The 24226-nt window shown below is 36.3% G+C and overlaps 1 protein-coding gene across 1 annotated transcript; it reads left to right on the top strand.

The window, feature by feature from the left end:
• Nucleotides 1–1432: 1432 nt before the first annotated feature.
• LOC104608761 (uncharacterized) lies at nt 1433–8259 on the top strand. The gene is made up of 5 exons (XM_010274845.3): nt 1433–1853; nt 2247–2512; nt 4830–4947; nt 5951–6159; nt 7560–8259. Exons 1-5 carry the CDS (start codon nt 1641–1643, stop codon nt 8011–8013), a joined length of 1260 nt encoding a protein of 419 aa, XP_010273147.1. The 5' UTR covers nt 1433–1640; the 3' UTR covers nt 8014–8259.
• Nucleotides 8260–24226: the final 15967 nt, after the last annotated feature.

The raw sequence follows: 24226 nt of genomic DNA, 5'->3' as shown, positions 1-24226 counted from the left end.
AAGTCGTTAAAGACTTTATGTGATAGACAACTGGTAATACTAGTGAATTGTGAATTAAGAAATCCACCAATTTTGCCCTTATATTGACTTGGCTCTTTATTTCTCTTCTTCAAACTAAAGAGGAGGCAGAGAGAAGAAGTATAGATTTAGGGTTCTAGGATTGGTTACAGATCCTTCTCCTTGCTTTTTCCCTACTAACCTCTGAAGTACATTTGTTTCCTCTATGTTCGAACTATCAATCGGATGGCAATGGATACTCCTGATTTCAAGAACAAAGAAACGGAATTGGGTGAAGGCTTATTGGATGTTGTGTTTTCCAAGAGAAAGTGTTGTTTCTGCATACCCTATTTAGGTTTGAACCATTCAAAGATCGCTGAATTGGTGTGGTGGAAGAGAATTCGGTTGGTGGAGAGCGAAGATGGATGGCGAAGATGGATGGTGGATGAAAGCATGGAAGAAGGTAAGGCAATGGTCAGAGATCATGGTGGGGCATCAATGGAAGACATTCATCTGGCGATTCAACAAGAACAATAGAGGCAGCGAAGGTGGTAGGCTTCGGAGAACAAAGAGGGGAAGGGGGTGGAGGAAGAAGATCACCGCCACTATTGAAAGTTGTAGCAATGGCTGTAATTTTGATCGATAAAGACCATATTGAACTTGGGTGACGAAGACTAGACTCAAGAAGATGAAGAATTAGAGGAGCTTCCAATTTGACTTAAGGGCAAAATGGGAATTTCAGCCCTTATGTCAATATTTTAACAACAATGGTAATTTTCTGAAACAGTGGGATAGCATTAGACAATAGTCAAACAGTAGGGGTATATTTAGTGGCTAAACCATAAGGGTAGTTTAAGAAATTTACCCTTATAAAATCGATAAATAAAGGGCCAATTAATAAAAAGCTCCTACAGTTTCATGAATTTACTAAAACCTACCTTATAGTTTGTGTTTTATTAAAACATCCCTTATAGTTTGCAATTAATTTACTTAATCACCATTCCATTAGATGAAAGTTGAAAATGACAGTATTAACACTAACATCCATTCAAATAAATTTAATCAAAATCAATTCAAAACAAAAATTCCATTTTTGCCCTTAATAAAACATGGACATCTCAATTTGGTCAATTTTTCTCTCTATACAAAAAAGTGCTAAGAATACTTTTGGAATAAGCAACCATGAATCCATTCTCGTGAACATTTTCTATGAGGGGTACTTTTGGAATAAACAACCACTTATCCATGCCCTTAAACATTTTTTTAGGTGATCATGTTACTATGACAAAACAAATATTTCTTAATGAAAACAACTATAAAGGGTGTTATATTAACGTGCAAAATATAAGGTAGTTTAAGTAAATCCGTGAAACTATACGGGTGTTCTAGTAAAATGCCCATTAATAAAAATACCAAAATGCCAAATCGAAGGCTGACAAGCATTGGCCGGGTCGGATGATGGAGGCTCATCGTCGACCTCCATTCTGTGGTGCCGGTGCTACCACCCTCTCTTCTCCTTTCGTTTCAATTCCACTTTTCCCGCCTAATTCTGGGTGTTACCTTTTAAAGAACAACCGCCCAAGAATTCATGGCGCCATCATTCGTTTAGTCGGTGTTGGTGTTGTAGAGACAAGGAGAGAGTAATGAAGGGTCGAAGAGTTTCTGGTGATTTTGAAACCTCAGGCAGACGAGGTGGGGTTTCTCGGGATTTCTCTAACTTTACTGGATGCAGTGGAGGGGAATACACAAAAGGATTTGAGAGCGGAAGCGACAGTGATGAAGACGAAAAAGACGATGATGACAATAATGAGGAGAGACCAGAGAGATGGGATGTTTTGGGTCTCGGGCAGGCCATGGTAGCTTTAAATTCTCTTTCTATCTCAAATTGTATTGTAGTGAAGTTAGTTTGTTGTTGCTATTTGCTTTTTTATTCGATTTATTTGTAATTATGACGCCTTTTGAATTAGTTAGTTTTAGTTAACATCTGTGTTTTATTCTAACGATCAATTGAAAAAAAAAGTCCGTTTTTTTTTTATAATTGAGAAAAAAGGAAGAAAAGTCCGTTTTTCAGAATGAAGGAAGAAATTCTATTTTCATATTTAGTTTCATAGATAATAAATTAATGATTATCAGCAATTTATTATTTTCAGTTCTCTTTTCCAGGCTTTTATAGCTAAGGAGTTCGGTAGTTTCAAATAATTAGGAATGAATAGTAACTTCCTTTTGTTTTTTCGTTTTCATCCTCGTAGGTAGATTTTTCGGGCATGGTGGATGATGAATTTTTGGAGAGAGTGGAGATAGAAAAGGGGACAAGGAAGCTCGTGAACCATGAAGAGAGGGGTAGAGTTCTGCGAGCAATGGATGATGGTTGTAGCTACAAGGCTGCTGCCGGCGGGTCTCTTTCTAACACCTTGGTAGCCTTGGCCAGGCTCGGAGGTCAGCCCCTTGGAGGCCCTGTGTTGAACGTAGCTATGGCAGGCAGTGTAGGAAGTGATCCCTTGGGTGGGTTTTACAGGTTAGACTTCATTTGTTTAATTAATTATCATCACCAGCATCGCCACCATCATCCTTTTTAGCTTCAAACATATTAAAGTTTGTTTTACGAAACAATGCCCTGATCTCCTCTAATTATGGAAGTAAGAAGTTCTCTTCGTCTCCAATGCTGTGGATGTAATTGTTTTTGTCAGGGTTACTGCATTGCTAGAATTACTAGTCGTTTCCTAATAAGTAATAAAGAAACTTAACAAAGTGGACAGAATTTCTGCAAAAGCAGATTATGTACCTTTTCATAAAAAAGCAGATTATGTGGCTTTGCTTTGTTCTATCTTTTTTTTTTAATTTTTTTTTGCTCCTAGTAATTTCTGATTAATTTATTGTATTGGGTGCCTGCTAGTTTACTACACAAGATATTATGGGGAAGAATTTACTCTTGGGTGGCATCTTAGAATTATGTCAAGGATGTTTTACACAATTCATTTTATTTTGCAATCAGTACACTTTTTGTATCTAATTCCATAGGCTAAACTGTATAGGAGGATTATTGCTGCTGCACAGTATCTTATTGTGCAGTGTAATACTATGTTTTTTTTTTGCAAAGTAATGAAATACTTTACCTTTTAATTCACTCCCTATCATTCCCATAGTATTGATTTAGTTGTTGGATGGCTCTGTAAAACAACAGGAATTCAATTAATTTGTGCTAACTTTCTTTATCATTAAATAACTTATGATCTTTTCTCAGTCTTTTTCATCAATGGATAGTTGTAACCAACTAAAATGAATCTTTCAAGTATTTGCATGCATGTGTTTAAAACTATTGGATACGATACACCTGAAAGCAGTGCTTCAAAAGCAAGAAACGAATCTAAAGTGCAACAGGTTCTTAGAGCTTGAGGTACAAGGCACAAGGCGTGGTGTGTTCTTCAAAAAACTGAGGTGCTGCTTATAAAAAATTAAAAGGAATACTTAATCTAAAAGAACATAAAGGCCATTACCCATTGTCGGTCTCATCTATCTGGGGTCTTGGGAGGGGTAGACTGGATATGGACCTAACCTTTGGCATTTTTTTGCACAAAGTAGTTGCTCAGACTCGAATCCATTTTCTCATTCTTGTCAGCTCGAGACTTTACCATTATAACAAGCAATGGCTCCTTAATATACAAGAACATGCAGATCTAAATTCTTACAAATTCTATTTAAAGAAAAACCTATTTGTTTAATTGGTTAGAGCGCCAATTAATCCATAAGAGAATAAAATATAGAAATGTCTTTGTGGATACATAGAAACAGGGTTCAAATCTTGGAAACAGCCTCTCTGTGTATCTGCAGGGATAAAGCTACATACATCTGTCCCTCCCCAGACCCCACATTAGCAGGAGCCTCGTGCACTTGGCTGCTCTTAAATTTTGAAGCTCCATCTTCCATTTTCATTTATAACCAGAAAAGAGAGATTTGATGGTTTTTCCGCATACATGGAAGAGAGGGATGAATGAAAAACACAATGTGCATATAGATGAATATAAAATGTGCACACAAAGAAAAAAGACAGGTTAAAAGAACAAAAAAAAAATAAATATGCATATAATGTGGTCTAAGTCTTTATAATTCATTTTATAAAATATTCCAATAATTGGTGGGATTATTTTATTTTTACATAAAAGAAAACTAATATTGATGGATATGGAAAGACAAGTTTGACTATACATGCCACCAAAAACAAAAAGAAAAAAGAAAGAAAAGAAGAGAAGAGAAACAAGGATAAGAGGGGTGTGTGAAGAACAAGGCAACTTTGAATTTTATCATTCATGTGCCATGTCAGAGGAACATAAACAAATCGAAAGTTTATCTTTATCACCAATAACTTTCTAGTGGAAAAGATAGAATTTACAACAAAGAAGTAAGTTGAATTTCTATGGGAAGAGGTAGAATTTATAATGTGCTATGTTAAAGAGAAAAGGAAACAATTTATCAAAAAAAAAAAAGAGAAAAGGAAATGAAAAGTGTTGCTTAAGAATTTGTGAAGTATTAGAATCTGACACTTGTGAGAAATTCTTTATCCATTTGGAAGAATTAGTGCAAGATGGGGAAGGAATAAAGATTAGTTATTTATTCTGTCTTAATATATTTGATATGGAAGAAATAAAGACCAGTTATTTATTCTGTCAATCTGTTTTGATATTTTTTATCAAAGCTTCATGAGATGATTATACTGTACCTTTTCTTAGCAAAATGAGATATTTTACTGTAAAGGAAAGGAATTGAAAATCTTTGTTCTGGTGTGACTTCCATTCTCTACTGATATTACATGTATTTTCTTATATTTTTTTTCTCAGGGAAAAATTACACCGGGCAAATGTAAATTTTCTATCTGCTCCCATCAAAGATGGAACAACGGGTACAGTCATTGTTCTTACAACTCCAGATGCCCAGCGAACTATGCTTGCATATCAGGTCAGGTCCCTTCTGATCTTCTGATTTTTTTTGAGAGTTTTTATCAAAAACACCTTTATTCATGGGAAGATTTCATTTTGAAATACTGGAAAAGAAAAAATTTTGTAACTGAATGCTTATTCTTATATTTCCAATTATATTAGCTATATCCAAGTTGTTTCCTTTACCCATATAAATATGCATATGCATATACACCGAAAATAATAAAAATAGAATAATTGTATAAATTATATTGATTATTTTTCCTTCCATTTATTCTATCTGGGATTAGTAATGGTGAAATTTTATTAAAAGGAAATAGACAAAGGAGGTATAATTATCATGTTGCAGAATGATTGACCACATGGATGAAAAACCTCAGACAAGGAAAGAGTTGGGCCAAACTGATCAAAAAAAAAAAAAAAGGAAAGAGTTGGGCCAATACTACTTGCTCCTCTCAACCCTCATCGAAACACTAAATTCCTAAAGGTATGATGCCTCCATGGTGTCCTCTCAATGCCACACCAACTCCTGAAGTCCCTCATTTCCAGGAAGACATTCATTTAAATTGAGTTTGATTTGTTCCCTGGAGTGGGCGGACTACCTCTATACCATTATCTGTTTCTGAACGAAGGAACATGCAATGGGCAACTCGTGGTTATCAGATCATCAAGTATTATTAATTTCTATAAAAATTTTGAGCATTTCTCATTATAATTGGCTTAAAGTATAGCATGAAACTGTTTGGATCCTCGTAGATATCTTCTCTTTCCAGCCTTATCTTCCTCAATTTTCTTCCTTTTCTTTTCCCCCTTTTTTCACTTTAACATGCTTTCTTCTCATTCATCTATTTTCTTCTCTAAGAAGACTGTTGAAGTTAAAAATTCTTTAAGGCTTTTCAATGATGCTTTTAGTTTATGAAAAAAAAACTTTTACAGTGTGCATTTGGCTGCACCTGTCCGTTTGGTTTTCTAGGTGAACTTTAGGTGACCTTGACATATCGTGTGTTTTTTGATTCTCATAGGGTACATCTTCAACTGTTAGCTATGACTCTTGCTTGGATAGTGTAATCTCCAAAACAAAGATACTCATTGTAGAAGGGTACTTATTAGAATTTCCTCATACAATCAGAACAATTATAAAAGCATGTCAGAATGCTCACAGGCATGGTGCTCTTGTTGCTGTCACAGCATCTGATGTTTCCTGCATTGAGAGAAACTATGATGATTTCTGGTAAGCCTCTAATCTTATATACTTCTACAACTCTGACCATTTGGTTTCAATACAAGGTGTTTGAACTTATTGTAGGATTTGGTGATTGAAATCCTTTAGGGTCCATTGAACCTATCCCGGATTTCTTGTGTGGGAATGCTCGAAAGGAGGATAGATGAAGAAGCTACTAACCCCCTCCATCTGCTCTTTATGTGGTACATGTGCAGAGTGGACGAGGATCTATTGATCTACATGTGGTCATTGTGGTGGGTCATACCAAGGATATCTCAATTATGGTTGTTTTATTCTTGGGCTGTGCCCAAACCATCAAGAATTTCTGTTTGAAATTTACCTTTAAATTAGGATTTCTTACTGCTCTGTACTGAAGAGCTGCTTGTGTTGGTGAGTATATGATTGATCAGAGTAATGTTAACGACTCTAGGCTATGTACATTGCTTTAACGCTTTCTAAAGAATTACTACCAACTCTTCTGGTAAAAATTACAAGCCAGGTCAAATTTGACTAGTGAAACCCATGTTAAGTTTTTTATACTCTTAAGCAGAAACTCCTACTTCCATGCTGAACTAATTGACAACTGGTTCCATTAACTAAACAGAAAGAGGAAAAGGAATAAAAAGGGAAATCTCATGGACTTGTTATAGGTAATAAATTCCTCATCTAAGCTGTGTACTTAAGCTTCTTGAGTTGAAAGGAAAAAAAGGGAAAAAGTAACATTTTTAATTGTTTACTCGCATTTTAAACCATAAAAAATGTTGATCATGAGTTGAAAGATGAAATTTCATTAGACAAAAAGTAATTAGTACAGTGATAGAAGATATTGAGTATGAGAAGGCGATGACCCGTGAGAGACCGAAGAGGTTGTTGATCGTCTTATAAGCACCTGCGTCCTTCTCAATAGTTAGATTCTCCCTGGAAACCTACCCATTGTCAAAGGAATCTTATTCACAATCTTCTTATTGGAACAATACATTCTGACTTAACTAATACACCAGTTATTGAATCATAACCTGTTCCTAGGTTTTTCAAAACTTCCTGTCCCTATTAAAACTGGTTTAATTTCTTCTTCTCATGCTACACTTGGCAAATGGCCCATCTCATTCACATGTTAGGCAAAACTAATTTGATGGTCAGAAGCACAAAGTCAGTAATTAAACATTCGTGGATCACTAAACATCTCGTTCTTTGCTTTTCTTTGTTTACTGTCAATAACAATTCTGCAAATCCATATGATTTTTGTAATATTTCCCATCTGATGGGTGGTCCAATGATTTATGTTGTTGCTTTGGTGCTTAGTCAGACTCCATATTATTATACCAATGTTGTAACCTTGCATGATTCAGAAATCCATATCATTCATCCTTTGGTGCTTTAATAACATCTATTTTGAAACCTCCACTCAGGGATATTGTAGGGAATCATGCGGACATTGTTTTTGCGAACGGTGACGAAGCAAGGGCTTTCTGTCATTTTTCCTCAAATGAGAGTCCCTTGTCTGCAACGAGGTATCTGAGCCATTTTGTTCCTCTTGTCTCTGTCACTGATGGTCCAAGAGGCTCTTACATTGGTGTAAAAGGTGAATCTGTATATATACCCCCATCTCCATGTGTACCAGTTGACTCATGTGGTGCTGGAGATGCTTATGCATCTGGTATTTTATATGGTATTCTACGTGGTGCATCAGATTTGAAAGGTATGGGCACATTGGCTGCTAGGGTTGCATCCATTATTGTTAGGCAGCAAGGGACACACCTCCAAGTTCAGGATGCAATTGAGTTGGCAGAGTCATTTACATTCCACATTGAGAGCTCTGTCATTCGGTCGGATGTGGGGTCAGACCATATTTCAAGCTTCTAAACTTGTTTCCTCCATTTATGTTGGTCCTAATTCCTTCACTTGTAAAATAACCTTTAATTTTGTACATTTCCTAATGCATTCCTCAACATTCATTTTCTTTCTGAAATTTTATTTTCTCAGAAGTACGTTGAATTTTCTTGTGCATTTCTGCATTCCTGCTGTTTTTCATGTGGAACACATGTAGTCACTAGGGAATCAACATTGGTTTGTGAATATGAGATTTCAATATATTGTCTAGTTTTATAAGATTGGATCCCCTCTCCTGTGTGTTTGAATGTTGCCTAATTGTTAACAACATGGCTGTGTAGTTGTGTACTATGGGTTTGCAATCTAATGAAAACCAATCCAGACATGGTTAAAACCTATTTAGTTAGGTCAAACTACCCTAGTTCATCTTATCTATTGCTTCCAAGCCTCATGTAAGATCAGCATAATCTGAAGCCTAAGGCTGCTAAGAAGCAAATCAAACAGGTTGTTACCTGGAATTTTTTAGGTTGGGGAAGATGAAAGGCTCTACAATCAGCAGGAGACATTACCAGCAAGTGAGATGGTACCTTCAAGTTGTTACCTGGGTACGAAGATCTATACTTGGGTAACCATTCAAAAAGAAAGATCAACATTTGGATAAGGTTGTAACTTGTAAGATCAGATGCACTGAGTTGATCTCATCTTAACCCTGTCAACTTTTGAAGGATCAAATGGAAAGTGCATTGCATTTGGTTATTGATACATTGGGTTTAAAAACCCTTATGACTTGTAGTTTGTTGCTTGAAGTGCATGTAGCCCCAGTATTTATAATGGCTGAGGTTCCTTTTTGTATTTTGTACCCAATATGCTCAGAAGAGAAAACATACATGATATGAACCAACTCTTAATAAGGTCAAGATGCACAAGCTCCATCCAGGATCCAGCAAGGAGGTTTTCTCTCATGCACTGTCTCACATTTGTTCTAGCACGGTTGGCTAGTTCATGATTTACAATTTTATTTACTATTTCTATTTACATGTACTGTTCCATATGATTCCTAGAAAGAGATAAAATATGTTGAACAAAAGCTTTTCCCATCCATGTTGCATTTGTCTCTCCAGTTCGGATTTTTGTTAGCATGTCTTCCAAATATGCAAGAAGCTTTGTTCTGTGATTTCCCTATCTGATCTTCAGCTGAAATGCATGAATCACGCCGAGAGCTCAGCATCATCTGGCCCAAGGCTTGATACATATGTCCTGTGTCTGCAACCAAATGTTCATTTGGAGATATTATTGAGACCCCTGTGGATGCTTTGTTTCTACTTCCTGCAAAAATAAAAAAGTTGGTGCCAGTGCTACAAGGAAAGCATGTAGCATGAATTGAAAGTGCTTATATATCTATGCATGCATGGATGCATGTATGAACACATGTAGAAGTACACTAGTCTTGGATTCATTATTGTCCATACTAGCGAGGACCTGTGTGATGCATGAATTTTGTTAAGTGAAAGTTAAATGATAGAAATACATAAGGGTAGACAATTGTTTTATAATTTAATTTTAAATAATTAATAATTATTTATATTTTATATATTATTTTTTGCAACAGAAAAATAACAATAATAATTTCATCTAGGGATGTTCATCAAATTGATGAAACCGATCAAACTGACTCAACTCAATCCGAGTTGGTTACTTTATAGTATTTCCAGTCGGCTTTGGTTCAATAACTTTCCAACCCAACCAAGTTAGGTTAGTTCTGGTTTGGTTAGTTGTAAACCAACCAAATTGGACCACTTGATTATTAATATATTAATATTTTATATTTTAAATATACTTTTTTAATACAGGAAAGTGGGAAAATTCTCATATTTCTTAGTTAAAATATTTTATATTGTAAACATAAGTTTTTAAATTATTCTTTTAATAATATCATTGCACTTTTTAAATATAATCTAATTCTTTAAGTTTAAATCTTTTGAACCAACTAACCAAATTGAAAATATGCCCAAATTGGTACTGATGTTTTCAACCTACCATTGACTCAATTGGTTGAATTGTTAGAATCGTCACCTAATCTCGATTTTAGGTCTAGTTTTATTGAAACCTACCCTTTGGTAAAAAACTATTAACTTGGTAAAAAACCATTTGACTTAGGGGTTCAATTGTTGACCTATTCGACCCGGCTACTAGGTTATAGGTTGCATATTTAATGCATGTACAAACCTTTGGAGGCCATAACTTTGAACTCCGATGTTTGATTGAGGTGATATATATATATATATATATATATATATATATATATATATATATATATATATATATATATATATATATTTTTTTTTTTTTTGGGTAACTTTTCAAGATCTATGTGTCCTAAGGTGCCATGGGTGCCTTGATTCATTATTTTTGTGAAAAAACCCTTTTTTCCTCCTCAAATGGTAATTTTTAACTTTTTTTTTATAAACACAAAATTAAAACTGAATTAAAAATATAAAATAATACATATATTATATGTAAAACATAATTATACACTATTTATTGATAAAATATGTATTTGCACACACACACACACACACACAAACACACATATATATGTATATAAATATATAGAGTGTTTATGTGGAACGACTTAACTCATTCGACCAAGACGGTTGAACCGGTGACTACAACCCAAATGCAAAAGTATGTCGGTCTCCGAGTTGGTTTTTAAAACATTGGCCAATACAATTCGAGTTGGTTGGCTTTCACTAGTGGTTGGTTTCTTTCGAGTGACAAATTCCCCAACCTAACAAGACATTTTGGTTGGCTAAACAACCTGCAACCGAACTGATCTACCTAGTGAACACTCCTAATTTCAGTAAATTGATAGTCAAATCTTTGACAAATAACAATAGTTTAATCTTCAATAATTATTAAAAGTTTATAGTGAAAATACAATAAATAACTATTAAAGCTTCAATAGCTTTAAGTTATTTAATATACTTTCACTATTTCAATAATATTTAAAATTGTATCAATTATTTATATTCTATATTCTTATTATCGAATATTATTAATAAATTATAGTTAATTTTGTGTGTTTGATAAATTTTGAAAGTTATTACATAATTTCATTATTTAATCTATTTTTTGTTTTTTAAATTATGTTTAGTATTAATTTTTTGATATTTAAAACATTTAAAAATTAGTTATTAATAATATTGTTTAGTTAATTTTTAAAGTATTTATATTTTATATTCTGATTATCAAATATTATTATATCTATTATAATTATTTGTGTTTTCGATAAATTTTTAAATTTATAACATGATTTCATTGTTTAATTTATTTTTTGTTTTTAAAATAATATATAAAATATGATTTAGTTATTAGTTTTTTGATATTTAAAGTATTTAAAAATTAGTTACTTAAAATATTGTTTAATTATTTAAATAGTGCTATTATTTAAATTTTCAAATATTTATTATTTATTAAATTCAATAATCCATAAAATTATAATTTTTACTATTATTACATAATTTTGTTATTTTAACTATTTAAAATTTAATTATGTTAAGTATTTCAATAATATGTAAAATATTTAAGTTTTTGTTATCTAAATTTTATTTCTTTTAAAGTAATTACATAATTTAATTATAATATTTAAATAATGGTTAAAATTTTTAATTGAAACTTTCTTTAGATAGATATAGATGAAAAGTGGGGGAGAAGATAAATAGGAATTAGAGATAGCTAAAGATGATCTAAGAGGAAGTAGGGGATAATTAGTTTCCTAATAAAAATGAGAGGAAAAAGGGTGATAAGTGATGCTACGGTATCAACTCCATGGGCTTCTGAAGGCAATTTTGGACCCCCTATAGAATTGCTCCATTGGGGTTAATGGAGAAAGGAGAGGCCATCTGACGTGGCATGTTCTACTTTAGTATATATACTAGTAGGGTCCCGTGTGATGCACGGGAAAACCCAAAATCTAATGAATTGGGATTTGCTTCTTATAAAGCTCACCTCACATGCACATCCCACTATGCGTTGTGAACATCTCCCATGAATAATAACATGTCCCCAATACAAGGTGGGATGTTCCTTTGAGGCCAGTGTGAGGAGTAGATTCAATCTCATATATAATAGGATCATGAAAATTTGTAGAGTTATATTTATCATTATTTTTTAGAAAATTTATGTTATTTTTCTATTAATATTTTTTTGTTAATTAACACAATTTATGTTTTAATGTTCTGCCATTATTTTTCTACTAATTTTTTGTTTTGACTTTTTTCCTAAGTTTGTGTTGTTATTTTTCTTTTGTTTTCTATATGTTTAATAGAGATATTTACGGAAAAAAATAATAGTATGAGATATGAATAGGGGTGTCAATTGACCGGTTTTGAATTGGATCCAATCCGATCCAAATATTCTTAAATTGGATTTGGACAGTTCATTGTAATTATTGGGTTGGGCCAATCCAAAAATAAATTAGTCCATATTCTTATTGGTTTGAATTGGACTTAACCAAATTTCCAATAATCCAATCATAAGACCAAACCCTTGTCCAATTTGAAACTGATTAGAACTGAAATAACATAAAATCACTTTTATGAAAGCACATTTACGAAAACACTTTTACAAAAGCACTTTTATAAAAGCAATTTTATGAAAAATACTTTTATAAACACTTTTACAAGAATACTTTTACAAAAGTACTTTTATGAATTTATAAAAGTACTTTTATGAGAGTAGTTTAATAAAACATCTTTTATAAAAGTACTTTAAAACGAAAGCACTTGTATAAAATCACTTTTACAAAAGCACTTTTATGGAAGTACTTTTATAAAAGCACTTTTATGAAAAAACTTTTATGAAAGCACTTTTACAAAAGCAGTTTACAAAAGTACTTTTATAAAAGCACTTATATGGAAGTACTTTTATAAAAGTGATTTTGTGAAAGCATTTTTACAAAAGTACTTTTATAAAAGTGATTTTGTGAGAGCATTTTTACAAAAGCACTTTTATGAAAGCACTTCTAGGAAAGTACTGTTATAAAAGCACCTCTACAAAAGTACTTTTACAAAAACACTTGTACGAAAATACTTTTACGAAAGCACTTCTACAAAAGCATTTTTATGAAAGCACTTTTACAAAAGTGCTTTTTCAATGCCAAAAGGGTATATTTTTGTAATTTTCAGATTTTCTTCATTTGAATATATATGTATATATTTTAATTTTTTATATGTTCTATTTTTTTATATAATTTTTGATATTTCATTCGGGTTAGATTGTATCCAATCTAGTCCATTTACATTTTAATGGATTGGATTGGATTTGGACTGGATTTGGTCCAGTACATTTGTAAGTGGACTCACATTGGGCTGGATCGAGTTGGACCAAATCCAATCCAATTGACACCTCTATATATGAACAGATGTTTCTATTATTTTTAGTGACACTTTCCCGTTGTTTGTATTTTTCTTTTGAGAGTAGTACTTTTGATTTTTCCTTTTTGCTTTCCTTATTATTTAACAAAAAACATCTGTCAATAATTTTTTGTTATTTTAACTAAAATTATCCATTATTTTTGGTTAATTAATAGATTTTTTCTCATTAGTTTTAGTAATGTATTAATTGTTATTATTATTATTATTATTTTAAATTGCATAACTGCCGAACTGGGTCAAATGTACTTGTCCAGACCTGGCCAACCAAACCGGATTGATTAAATCAGTTCAAACTGGTAATTAAATAAAAGGGTTTGGACAATTTTTTGGGTAACCTATGATCCGACCCGCCAGAATCGTCTTCTTGACCCGTATCGATCTCATGTTTTAAACCGTTGTGTCATTCTCGGTTTCCTCTTCTTAGCCAATTTCATCCAACTGCGGACTCATATCTTAAGTACGGAATCCTCCAAAAACACTGCTGCCAAAGCATTAGCAACCAATAGAAGATGAAATGGTCAGGCTGTCATGTGATAATGTTGCTACTTTCAGCAGGGTATAAACAGAGTTTTGAACTGGAAACAGTCTTTACTCTTTAGTAACATAGATATTTGAAATTAACATTTGTTTGTTTTTGTTCTTGAGAGTTAAGACTCAATAAGGTTGAAGAGGCACGTTCATACACATCTCAATCTTGTGAACATACTACCTGAATGTGGAGGGAAGGGAAATGGGCAAGAAGAGGGAGTGGTATTAGGAGAACAGTTTTTCTTTCTAAAAATCCCTTTCTCCATTATTCTATCATGAATTGCCATGATTTTCTCTTGGTGGGAATGAGAGAGGGAGATGTTTTGGGAAGAAAGGGGTGACGTGGCTTAATGGGATAGATTATAGCCCTGTTGCCTTGGCTAATGGAAGGGATGGAAAAGGATAAGGGAGGAAAGAGAGAAAGTGAAAGAGAGCTGGAAAGGGGTAAAGGAGAAAGGAGAGAAGAGAGAAGAGGGAATGGGAGAAGGAGAAGGAGAAGGCTGCTGATGTGGGACCTAATTGCTTTATAATATAGTATTTAGAGGGAACTCAAAGACGTATTTGTCATATATCATTCAGGACTTGCATAGGGATTAGAAGATAAGCCAATTGGCTGTGATAGAGTTTTGAGTGATGGTAAAACACACAATAGATAACAATGAAATATAATCTTTATCAAGGTGGGCTACACGGGTTCAAGCGAAAACGTGCTTGTCAGGGAGAGCTTGTCACACAAGAATGTAAAGTGCCAAACATGAAGAGTCTTGGTGAAGATGTCAGCCGTCTGATCAACGGTGTTGAGAAAACGGACTTCAAGGAGGCAACATTGAACTTTATCCCAAACAAAATGAAAATCTAGTTCAATATGTTTGATGCGGGAATGATGAATGGGATTAGAGGCTAAGTATGTTGCCCTGATGTTGTCACACTCACACCCAAGATTGGAGAGGAAGAAGAAGGAAAACCCATTTCTTGAAGGAGCATCTGAATCCAAATGAGCTCAGCTACAAGAATTGCAAGAGACCTATACTCGGCCTCCATATTTGATCTGGACACGGTGGAGTGCTTCATTGAAGACCAAGAGATAAGGTTAGGCCCATAGTAAAAACAATATACCCCATGAGAGCGTCGGTCATCTGAACACCCGACCCAATCTAAATCATTGTAACCATGAAGTTGAGTCGAGCTAGATTGCTGAATGTGCAGGCCCATGGTGTAGGTGTGTTTAATGTATCGTAAGATACGCTTCACTGCAGCCTAGTGGCTAATAGTGGGCTTGGACATGTACTGAGCAACCTTGTTCATTGAGAAGGCCAAGTCTGGACGGGTCACCGTTAGATATTCTAAGGCACCCACAGTGTTGTGGTACAATGTAGGATCATTAAAGGCTTTAGAAAAGTCAACAGAGAGTTTGGTGTTAGCTGCCATAGGGGTGGTAAGGCTTAGAATCCACCATTTTTGTACGATGAAGGAGGTCTAAAGCATATTTGGATTGAATGGGCTGCCCAAGATAGATGGTTCATCCTTATTTTGAATGGGCTGGAGAGGCCTAGCACTGTAAGAGAATGAATTCTCGTCAAACATCATGTCACTAGAGATGGTGACCAGTAGGCTCATGCAAGTAGCGATATCCCTTATGGCAAGAAATATAGCCAATAAATGTGCAGCAAAGGTTGGGGTAATCAAACTTTTCTTTGTTGCAGGGGCGCAAGTTGGGATAGCAATTGAACGCAAATGCTTTGAAGCAACTACAATCCAGGGGATGTCCAAAAGGTATCTCAAAGGGAGACTTGTGCCCAAGTTTAGGAACTAGGAGGCGATTGATTAAATAAGCTGAAGTAGCGAATGTCTCGTGTTAGAAATGTCGAGGAAGGTGTGCGTTATCAAGAAGTGTCCAACAAAAAGGGAGACTGAGAGTATGGACTACGCATGGTACAAAAAAGGAGAGAGAAAATTCTCTATACAAAAAAAAAAAAAAAAACAAAGAAAAGAGGGAGACAGACAAACCAATTAGAATTCACTGGGCCCATTAAGAAGAATTGGCCCATTAGCCCAAGGGAGTTTCACATTACACGGGCTCAGAAACTCAGATTTTCAATGCATTGCTAGAAAAAAAAAATCGGAAGATCAAATCTGTTATTCAGTGGACAGATTTTCCAAATCTTAGATGGGTACGTGTAGAATTTCATTTAAAAAGGAATTCACACAAGAGGATCCTTGATGGAGGGCCAACTCACCAACCAGGCGACAACTCATAGTTAGAGAGGCACATGCTTCGGATAATGCCATCTAGCGAAAATCATGCAAAGGATAATAGGACGATTCCATGCATAAGATAACATTGGGAGATGGTGGCTATCGGACGGTGGATGTCAAGTCCAATTCCTAGTTGTTTTAGTTGTTTTACTTTCCTAGTTATTCTACAAGACTACTAGTATGTATTATAAATACTTCAATTTCTGAGCTCAATGGACACACAAGAAATTTCTTTAGCAATTCTCTCTACTAAGGCTTTACGCCTAGTCCTTTACGTGAGGCTTCAAGTCTGAAGCCGATTCGATCGTCCGGGTGCCTGCATAGTCAGCCCGGTCGAATACGTCACGCTGCGTCAGGTGGTATCAGAGCGGGAGTTCGCCCAATCAGATGGCCAACCAAAACGGTAGTAGTCGCAACCAACCCCGTAATAGAGATCAGGGGTTACAAGCTATTTGGAGAGCGATCAAAGAGCAACACACAACCACGCGTAACATTGAGCAGCAGTTGGCAGAGATCGCTGGACAACTGTGAACTTTGTTATGGGAGGATGTTCCAAGGAACCGGGATAACCCGTACCCAACTGGAGGAGACGACAACGGTAGATCACTCATCGATCCTATACCCCGGAATCCTGTTCTTGATGATGATGATAGCGATGATGAACTAGAACTCGACGTTTCTCCAATTATTCTCGGTGACGGTAGAAGCGGTAGGAATTGGCGAAATCCCGACAATTTTAATCATCGTCGGAATAATGATGAGTTTAAACTCAAGGTGGATATTCCTACTTTTAGTGGGGATCTGGATATAGAGGGCCTTCTGGATTGGATCACCGAGGTCGACCGTTTTGTTCGAGTACATTGAGATCCCGGAATAAAGAAGAGTGAAATTAGTAGCTTTTCGACTGAAGGGAGGAGCATCTGTTTGGTGGGAACGAATGAGGGAGACTCGGATCAGAGAAGGAAGAGGTCCAATTCGAACATGGAGGCGAATGGAGCAATTAATAAGAGGTAGGTTTTTACCCCCTGATTATGAGTAGTATATGTTTGAGTCATATCAATGGTGTGCACAGGGAACAAGAAGAGTGAATGAGTACACCTCAGAATTTCTGAGATTGGCTGAACGGAACTAGTTATCAGAAAGTGACAATCAACAGACTGCCCGTTATTTGAGTGGGTTAAGACCTGCTATCAGAGACAAGATTGGAATCCAGATGGTTCTAACTGTGCAGGAAGCAAGGAACTTAGCTTTGAATGCTGAGTTAATGTTCCAAGAAAGGACCCGAGCCAATAATTATCGACGGTATAGTGGGAGCCACAACAGGCCGACAACAGTCGACAAGAACAAGCCAGCCCCAGGAGTACAGCCCTCCCACCCGCCGAGTATAGCTAATGCCAGTAAGGCCGCCACGGGAGGAAACACTCGTGGTAACACTTTCAACCCTCCTAAAGCCAGTAATCCCTATGCAAAACTTGCTCATTTTAAATGCTTCAAGTGCAATGAAGTTGGGCATAGGTCTAGTGACTGTTCCAGAAGAAAGGTAGTTAACATGGTAGAGAGAGATGAGGAAGAAGAGGGTGACGATGAAGTATATTGTGGACCTGATGGAGAAGACGAACAAGGTACCTATGATCATGAAGGGTACACGTGCGTTGTGAGGAAGCTAATGCTATCTCAGAGAAGCAAATATACCACACAACGACACCGACTGTTTCGCACTAGGTGTACTGTACAAGGTAAATTATTTGATTTAATTATTGATAATGGCAGTCAGGAAAATATTATCTTCAGGGATGTGGTACAGAAACTACAACTACTTCCTGAGAAACACCCGAACCCGTACACAATTGGGTGGATCAAGGAAGTCGGGGGCGTACGTGTGGAGGAATGCTGCAAGGTTCCATTCTCTATTGGTAAGTACACTGATTAGGTATATTGTGATATTGTGGACATGGATGCTTGCCATATTTTGCTTGGTAGGACTTGGCAGTTTGATGCAGATGCCAAACACCTGAGGGTGTACGCTATACCTTATTACCCATGGCAGAAAAGAACTAACACAAGGCTCCAAAGGCAGAAGAGAGAAATTTCCTTACCATAACACATCACCATTCTAAGTTTGTAAAAGAATGTAAGGATACCCACGAGGTCCACTTGCTGGTGGTAAAGGGAGAGAGCCTGAATGAGTCACTGGAGGGGAACAAAATCCCAGTGGAAGTACAAGGTCTATTCGATGAGTTCCATGATGTGGTTCCTGATGAGTTACATAACGAGCTCCCACCCATGCGAGATATCCAGCATCATATTGTTTTTGTCCCTAGTGCTAGCCTACCTAATCTACCACACTACAGGATGAGTCCTAAAGAAAACGAGATCTTACGGGAGAAGGTAGAAGAATTATTGAGAAAGGGGCATATCCAAGTCAGCATGAGTCCTTGTGCAGTACTAGCATTATTAACACCCAAGAAAGATGGGAGTTGGAGGATGTGTGTCGACATCAGAGCAATTAACAAGATCACTATTGGCTACAAGTTTCCCATTCCCAGGCTGGACGACATGGTTGATCAACTTGATGGGGCTATGGTTTTTTCCAAAATCGATCTCAAGAGTGGTTACCATCAGATTAGGATCCATCCCGGAGACGAATGTAAAACAACTTTCAAGACCAAAGATGGACTGTTCGAATGGTTAGTCATGCCTTTTGGACTAATGCACCCAACACCTTCATGAGGCTAATGAATCAGGTACTGCACCCTTTTATTGGTAAATTTGTTGTGGTATATTTTGATGATATCTTGATTTACAATAAATCTATCACTGAGCACCTAGGATATATCAGGGAGGTATTGAGTGCATTAAGGGAGAACAAATTATATGCTAATTTAAGGAAGTGCACTTTTATGAGCGACAAATTGTTGTTCTTGGGGTTCATTATAAGTAAAGACGGAATTAAAGTAGATGAGAAAAAAGTGAGAGCCATTAGGGAGTGGCCAACCCCAACAAACGTCACGGACGTAAGACGTTTCCATGGGTTAGCAACTTTCTACAGGCGGTTTATCAAACACTTTAGTAATATCGTAGCTCCCATCACTGAGTGTTTGAAAATGGGAAAGTTTCAAGGGGGAGAGGAACAAGAGCAAAGTTCCGCCCTCATAAAAGAGAAATTATGCACCGCTCCTGTCCTAGCACTACCAAGTTTTGACAAACTATTTGAGGTTGAATGTGATGCCAGTGGAGTTGGCATAGGGGCTGTATTGTCACATGAAAAGAGACCAGTTAGTTGCCTTCTTTAGTGAAAACTATGCGAAGCCAAGAAGAAATGGACCACTTATGATAAAGAATTTTATGCTGTTGTAAGAGCATTAAAGACCTGAGAACACTATTTGATTGCTAAAGAATTTGTCCTCTACCCCGACCATCAAGCTCTTAAGTATTTAAGTAAGCAGAAACAGTTGAGGAGTGATCTACATGCAAGGTGGTCTGGTTTTATTAATAAATTCCCATACAAAATTGTGTATAAGGCTGGGCAACAGAACACAGTGGTCGATGCTTTGAGCAGGCGTGTAGCCCTCATCAAGACTCTCAGTATTGAAATTGTAGGCTTTGAGTGCTTAAAAGATCTATATGCTCAGGACGAGAACTTCAAACAAGTTTGGGAAAAGTGCATGAATCGATAGCCAGCAGGTGATTTCTACATACATGATGGGATTCTTATGAATGGAGACCAACTGTGCATCCCTTGCACCTCCCTCCGCGAGAAGATCATCAGGGATCTGCATGGGGGTGGCTTAGCAGGATACATCGGGAGGGACAAGACGATTGAGGCTGTCAAGGGGCGTTACTACTGGCCTAAATTGAGGAGAGATGTGACCACTATCGTGAGTAGGTGTTATATATGTCAGACAGATAAGGGACAGACCTAGAATACTGGCCTCTACATGCCTCTACCTGTTCCTACTACGATTTGGGAAGACTTGTCCATGGATTTCGTGTTAGGCTAGCCAAAGATTCCAAGAAATATGGACTCCGTCTTTGTAGTGGTTGATTGGTTCTCCAAGATGGCTCACTTCCTCCCATGCAAGAAGACCACAGATGCAACAACGACAGCTAAGCTATTTTTCAGGGAGATTGTCCGTTTACATGGGGTTCCTAAGGCCATCACGTCGGACCGAGATACAAGGTTCTTAAGTCACTTCTGGATGACCCTGTGGAGACTATTTGACTCATCACTAAATTTCAGCAGTACAGCCCATCCACAGACAGAGATGGTGAATCGAACTCTAGGTAACTTGATCCGCAGTATCTGTAGGGAGAGACTGAAGTAGTGGGATTTTTCCATAGCACAGGCAGAGTTCGCCTACAACAACACAGTTCATAGCTTTACAGGTAAATGCCTGTTTTCAATTGTTTACATGAAGGTACCTAACCATGTGTTGGACTTAGTGAAGCTACCCAGAGTACCCAAGCTCAGCACTTCTGCAGAGCAGCTAGCAGAACAGATCCAGTCAGTACAGGAAGAAGTACAGTAGAAACTTCAAAGGACCAATGCAAAGTATAAGCTTGCAGCTGACAGGCATCGCAGGTACCAGGTGTTTGAAGTTGGTGATGAAGTCATGGTGTTCTTAAGGAAGGAACGCATACCCGTGGGAAAGCATAACAAGTTACAGCCTTGGAAGTACGGTCCATACAAGATCATTAAGAAGATCAATGACAATGCTTACATAGTGAACTTACCAAATCACATGGGTATCTCCAAAACATTGAATGTTGCTGATCTTCATCGTTACTTCCCGGAGACGACACTTGCATACCCCAGTCACGACTCGGGGTCGAGTTCTTTCCAAGTGGGGGAGAATGATGGAGGGCCAACTCACCAACCAGGTGACAACTCATAGTTAGAGAGGCACATGCTTCGGATAATGCCATCTAGCGAAAATCATGCAAAGGATAATAAGACAACTCCATGCATCGGATAACACTGGGAGATGGTGGCTATCGGACGGTGGACGTCAAGTCCAATTCCCAGTTGTTTTAGTTGTTTTACTTTCCTAGTTATTCTACAAGACTACTAGTATGTATTATAAATACTTCAGTTTTTGAGCTCAATGGACACACAAGAGTTTTCTTTAGCAATTCTCTCTACTAAGGCTCTATGCCTAGTCCTTTACGTGAGGCTTCAAGTCCGAAGCCGATTCAATCGTCCGGGTGCCTGCATAGTCAGCCCGGTCGAGTGCGTCATGCTGTGTCAATCCTTGATGGATCAGCCAAATTTGGAAGTCAAATTTGGCCAAATAAATCAAGAAATGCATGGATCCAACTCCTCTTTGCCAAATGGCACTTGGCTTTAAATAAGAAGGGGAACAAATCCAACCCATTTCCTAATTAAGGAATCACAAATTGATCACAAGAGGGATTGATTATTCGGCCAAATTTGGAAGTCAAGTCTAGACAAATAAATTAGGACTTGCATAGGACCAACCCCTTTTTGCCAAGTGGCATGTGTCTTTATATGGAAGGGGGGAAAATCCAATTCCTTTCTTAACAAGTCTTTAAATTAAATCAGAAATTAAAATCTTGTGGGTCCCCCAAATTGGGGGGGGGGGGGGGGTTCTTCTTGTTCAGATGGAAACGGGTTGCACTAAGATCAAGGAAGAAAGAAGAAAGGCTCAAACTCTTCAATTGTTGAGGCACTGAAATTGCTACAGCATCAACCCGTGAAGTTCTTATCTTCAAATTCCTGTGATCCAAAAGACTTCCGTCAATTCTACAAGTGAGGACGTTGCTTTCAGCTGCTCACATTTAAATCATTGATTGAGCTTGAGTAAATCTTCGTTAACACAAGGTTGGGCGTTACTTGCTTCTCATAATTGCAAGTTCTAGTCACGGTTTCGGCCTTCGTCAAAGACAAGAGAATCAGGGGGTTTACTTTACCAAGAAAAAGAGAGTTTGTATCCCACTTATATTTCTGCAAAAAAAAAAAAGAAAAAAAAAATCTTTGAATTTGTCCGCATTAATTTTGTGCTCCAAATTTTACACAAAATTTGTGTTTACAAATCCATTTGATGATCTCTCTCTCTCTCTCTCTCTTCCCAGTATTATTTCTAATAGGGACTTTAGACAAGTTATAGTGTATGTAATTTTTTTGTTTAATTAATTGATGCTATGTAAGATTCAATCTAAATGCAATTTATTTGTATTAAGGGAATGGATGTTATTTATTTATTTTTTTTTACAAATGATGTGTAGGCATTTTGTACAAATATAATTTATTTGTTATAATTTTTATATTATTAATTGTAACAAATACAAATATGCATAGTAAATATAGGTTCAGAAATATAAAATACTAAGGCTCAATTTGAAATGAGTATAAATATAAATATGTACATTGCAAATAAGGTTTAGAAATACAAAATACAAAGCTTTACACTGTACATAATTTGCATTTCTATAGGCTCAGTTTGGAAATAATACAAATACAAATATGTAGAGCACAAAACCTTATATTTTATTTTATTTTATATGTATTTGCACAATACATATTTATATTTGTACTCCTTGGGAATGGAGCCATACTGACGAAACCCCTGCATTTCCTTCTTGAATGTAACCCAAAAAGCCTCCGTTTGTTATATATTCTTTTATGGCTGCATTTGGGATTTCTTATTTTAAGGATTTATCTGCTTTTTGTCGTTAAAATACAAGATAAGCTTCCATCAGGGCAAACCTGTGCCCACACCGTTTCAATAGTCTTTTGCTACATTGCATTGGGAATATCTTCTCAATGCAAAGTAGTAAAGACTGCTCGAATGGGATCCGACTCCTTAAAATACCCCCATGAACACTTTTTTACTGAACAAACGAGACAACTCCTTAAAATAAGGAATGTCAAATACGGCCTAAAAAGGTTTGTTGTTTATGGGCTGTCGCTTTGTTCATCATCAAGTAAATTGAAATTAGAAACTGCAACACCTGTTTATCTTCCAAATTTGATTTTTGGTTTCTTATCATGGGTTTTTTTATCTTCAAAGTTCAAGGGCATTTTCAACAACAAAAGGATAAAACTGAGATTTAAAATAATCTATAAGTCAAAAAGGATCACATTGTGACAGAATGCTAGTGGTAATTAAAAAATGAAAAAAAAATAGTTTAATATTATAATTTTTTTGAAAGCTTTTGATATTATGGTAAGACGAACCATAAAAATTAACTTGTACCATAGATTTTCCCTAAAGTTATTAAAAGGTATGACACTAAAACCGCGCTGGTGTGAGCAGGAGATACTAAAACTTTGCCAAATATTCATATTCATAGATCATGGTTGGTCTGGTGCTTATGTTAGAATATTCTTAATTCGAAAATTGATTTAAACACTCCTAATAATCCAGCGATGGATATACGAGTATATGACACTGAATGTATGGGTTATAGCTTACCCCATATAGTTTGGACATTTACAGCCTTACTATCAGTATAACTGATTATGCATATGTTCATTTTACTATATTTTTACTTTTTTGAATCAAAACTCAGGTCCTTGCCAAAATGAAGCAAGGGCAGAATTGATTACCCATTTAAAATACTTGGCAAAAGAGTATATTTAACTCCAGTGTGTAGTGCACGTGGCAAATAAAGAAGCCACGTCAAACATCACAAAGTTGTTTCTGTATGGGAAAAAGCAACGTAACCGAAGACCCACAAATTTTCCGTCTTTTCTCTGATTCAAAAGCATCATATTAATCGTGTGATGGGTTTCAGAGAGATCCATGCTAATCAGCTAAATGCAATTATGCAAGGTGGGTGGGTGGGGTATTGAGGTAGATCCCAATCTGATGATAACCAAGCTCTTTCTCACATGGGGTACCATCACTAGATCAACAAAATCCAAGGGCCAATCTTCTTTCCTATTTTTTCCACTAGTGACTCGCTCAATGACTTGTGACTTTGGTCGCCACCGCACAGGAGAAACCAACCTCACAAAAGAAAGGAGGAAGCAAACAAAAGGAAGATTTCAGACGAGCACAAGG

The sequence above is a fragment of the Nelumbo nucifera genome, chromosome 6 (assembly GCF_055504915.1).
Source record: "Nelumbo nucifera cultivar China Antique chromosome 6, China Antique-T2T, whole genome shotgun sequence".
Lineage (NCBI taxonomy): Eukaryota > Viridiplantae > Streptophyta > Magnoliopsida > Proteales > Nelumbonaceae > Nelumbo > Nelumbo nucifera.
The sequence above is the reverse complement of the archived record's forward strand: the minus strand, read 5'-3'. Positions and strand labels throughout refer to the sequence as shown.